The 1,729-nt window shown below is 59.7% G+C and overlaps 1 protein-coding gene across 1 annotated transcript; it reads left to right on the top strand.

The window, feature by feature from the left end:
* Positions 1 to 939: 939 nt before the first annotated feature.
* On the top strand, positions 940 to 1,641 carry H257_03311 (hypothetical protein; the record flags this gene model as incomplete). The annotated part of the gene is made up of 2 exons (XM_009827321.1): positions 940 to 1,256; positions 1,380 to 1,641. 2 exons carry the CDS (start codon positions 940 to 942, stop codon positions 1,639 to 1,641), a joined length of 579 nt encoding a protein of 192 aa, XP_009825623.1.
* Between the last annotated feature and the right edge of the window lie 88 nt (positions 1,642 to 1,729).

Genomic DNA, 1,729 nt, shown 5'->3' with positions numbered 1-1,729 from the left:
CTCCACTTCCGGCCGAAGAGGCCATACGGCTCGATCATTTAGACACCGATCAGCGCCAACAAATGCTACGGGTGCTGCGTCGATTCCCCGAACTGACACAAGCCGATCCCTTTATCCTACCCGCGGCGGTCATGGGGTTGGAACATGCCATCAATACCAGCACGGCGCATCCCACATAATAAGAACGACGGATGGGCTTGTCGCCGCCCCAGGATGCCATCATCCGGACCGAGATCGTGGATCTCCTCCGCAAAGACCTCATCGAACCGGCCAGTGGCGCTTGGGGTTTCCCGGTAGTGATCGTCAAAAAGAAGGATGGGTCGGCTCGTTTTTGTATTGACTACCGGCGCCTCAACGCTGTGAGTGTCCGGGACGTGTATCCCTTACCCCGCATTGACGATACCTTGGAACAGCTCGGGGGTGCGAAAAGATTTACCACGGTGGACTGACAATTCTCACACGAAAAACGGAACCATTTCGATGGGAGCAGTCGCAACAAAACGCGTTTGCATGCCTCAAGCACGAACTTTGTGCCCAACCGGTGCTGCGGTTCCCCGACTTCACGCTGCCCTTCACCGTCATGTGTGATTCCAGATTGGTGGGGTTAGGAGCAGCGTTGATGCAGGACGACGGAGAGGGTATGCGCCAGGTGGCATTTATCAGCCACGTCAACTCGCCCACGCAGGCGAAATACTGGATTACGGAGTTAGAATGCCTGGCGGTCTTCAAGATCCAGGTGGTCACAGACCACAAAGCGTTGACCTAGCTCCTCTCCAAACGCACCCCGCACCGCGACTTCACCGATGGGCTCTTCAACTCGCGGACTACGACCTTGACCTCGGCCCGGCAAGGAATACGTAGTAGCCGAATGCCTTGTCTCGGCAACCAGCAAATATCGTCGACTTGGCGGCACGCACACGGGCGGACACGCATCGACAGATGGCGCTACCGCGTCGGACGGCGTCACGGCGGTGTGGACACGCCTGGAACACAATTGTCCACCACAAGGCACACTTCCATGGAGACAGCCGTAGAGCGCATGATCGGCGCGGAGGCACGCGCACAGAGCTGGCCTTCTCGGGAGGGGGCGGGCGGGATACCGCCACCGATGATGCCCTCACCCTGTCGGGACTGCAGCTTGACATCCCGCCAGTGGCCCGCCTTAGTACCGACGGATCCCCCATCACCTTAGGTCACCACGGTCGACCCACCCTCGGTCGACGCACGCCAAGCCGCTGGCCATTACAGTCGACACCGTCGGGCTGTCCTTGAGTCACATCCGGGTGGCCCAAGAAACCAGCCCTCAATTGAGGAGATGGGTGGTACCGGGCGCGACGGTCAACGATCGCACCACCACCCTTCACTGAGGGGTATGCCAGGTCGCTATCCCTGCCGTGGGGCCTCGTATGCTGTTGCCACCTACCCTCTGGCATGCAGCACTACGAGAAGCCCATGATTATGCATTGTCCGGTCATCTCGGCTATGCACACACTCTTGAGCGGCTGCGGCGCCGTTTTTGGTGGCCGGGTATGGCCCGCGCCACACGGGTATGAACTTCTGCCTGCAAAGACTGTGGGTCGCGCAAACCCAAACAGCCGTGGGTGGTGCCACCGCTACCTTCGTTGGCGGTTGGCGACGTAGGCGCACGTTGAGCACTGGACTTGCAAGGGCCCTACCCGATATCCACTCGGGGCAAGGTGTACGTCCTGGCAGCCACAGAATACGTGAC

The sequence above is a fragment of the Aphanomyces astaci genome (genome assembly GCF_000520075.1).
Source record: "Aphanomyces astaci strain APO3 unplaced genomic scaffold supercont1.5, whole genome shotgun sequence".
NCBI lineage: Eukaryota > Oomycota > Saprolegniomycetes > Saprolegniales > Verrucalvaceae > Aphanomyces > Aphanomyces astaci.
Note: the sequence above shows the minus strand (reverse complement) of the source record. Positions and strands in the feature narration are given on the sequence as shown.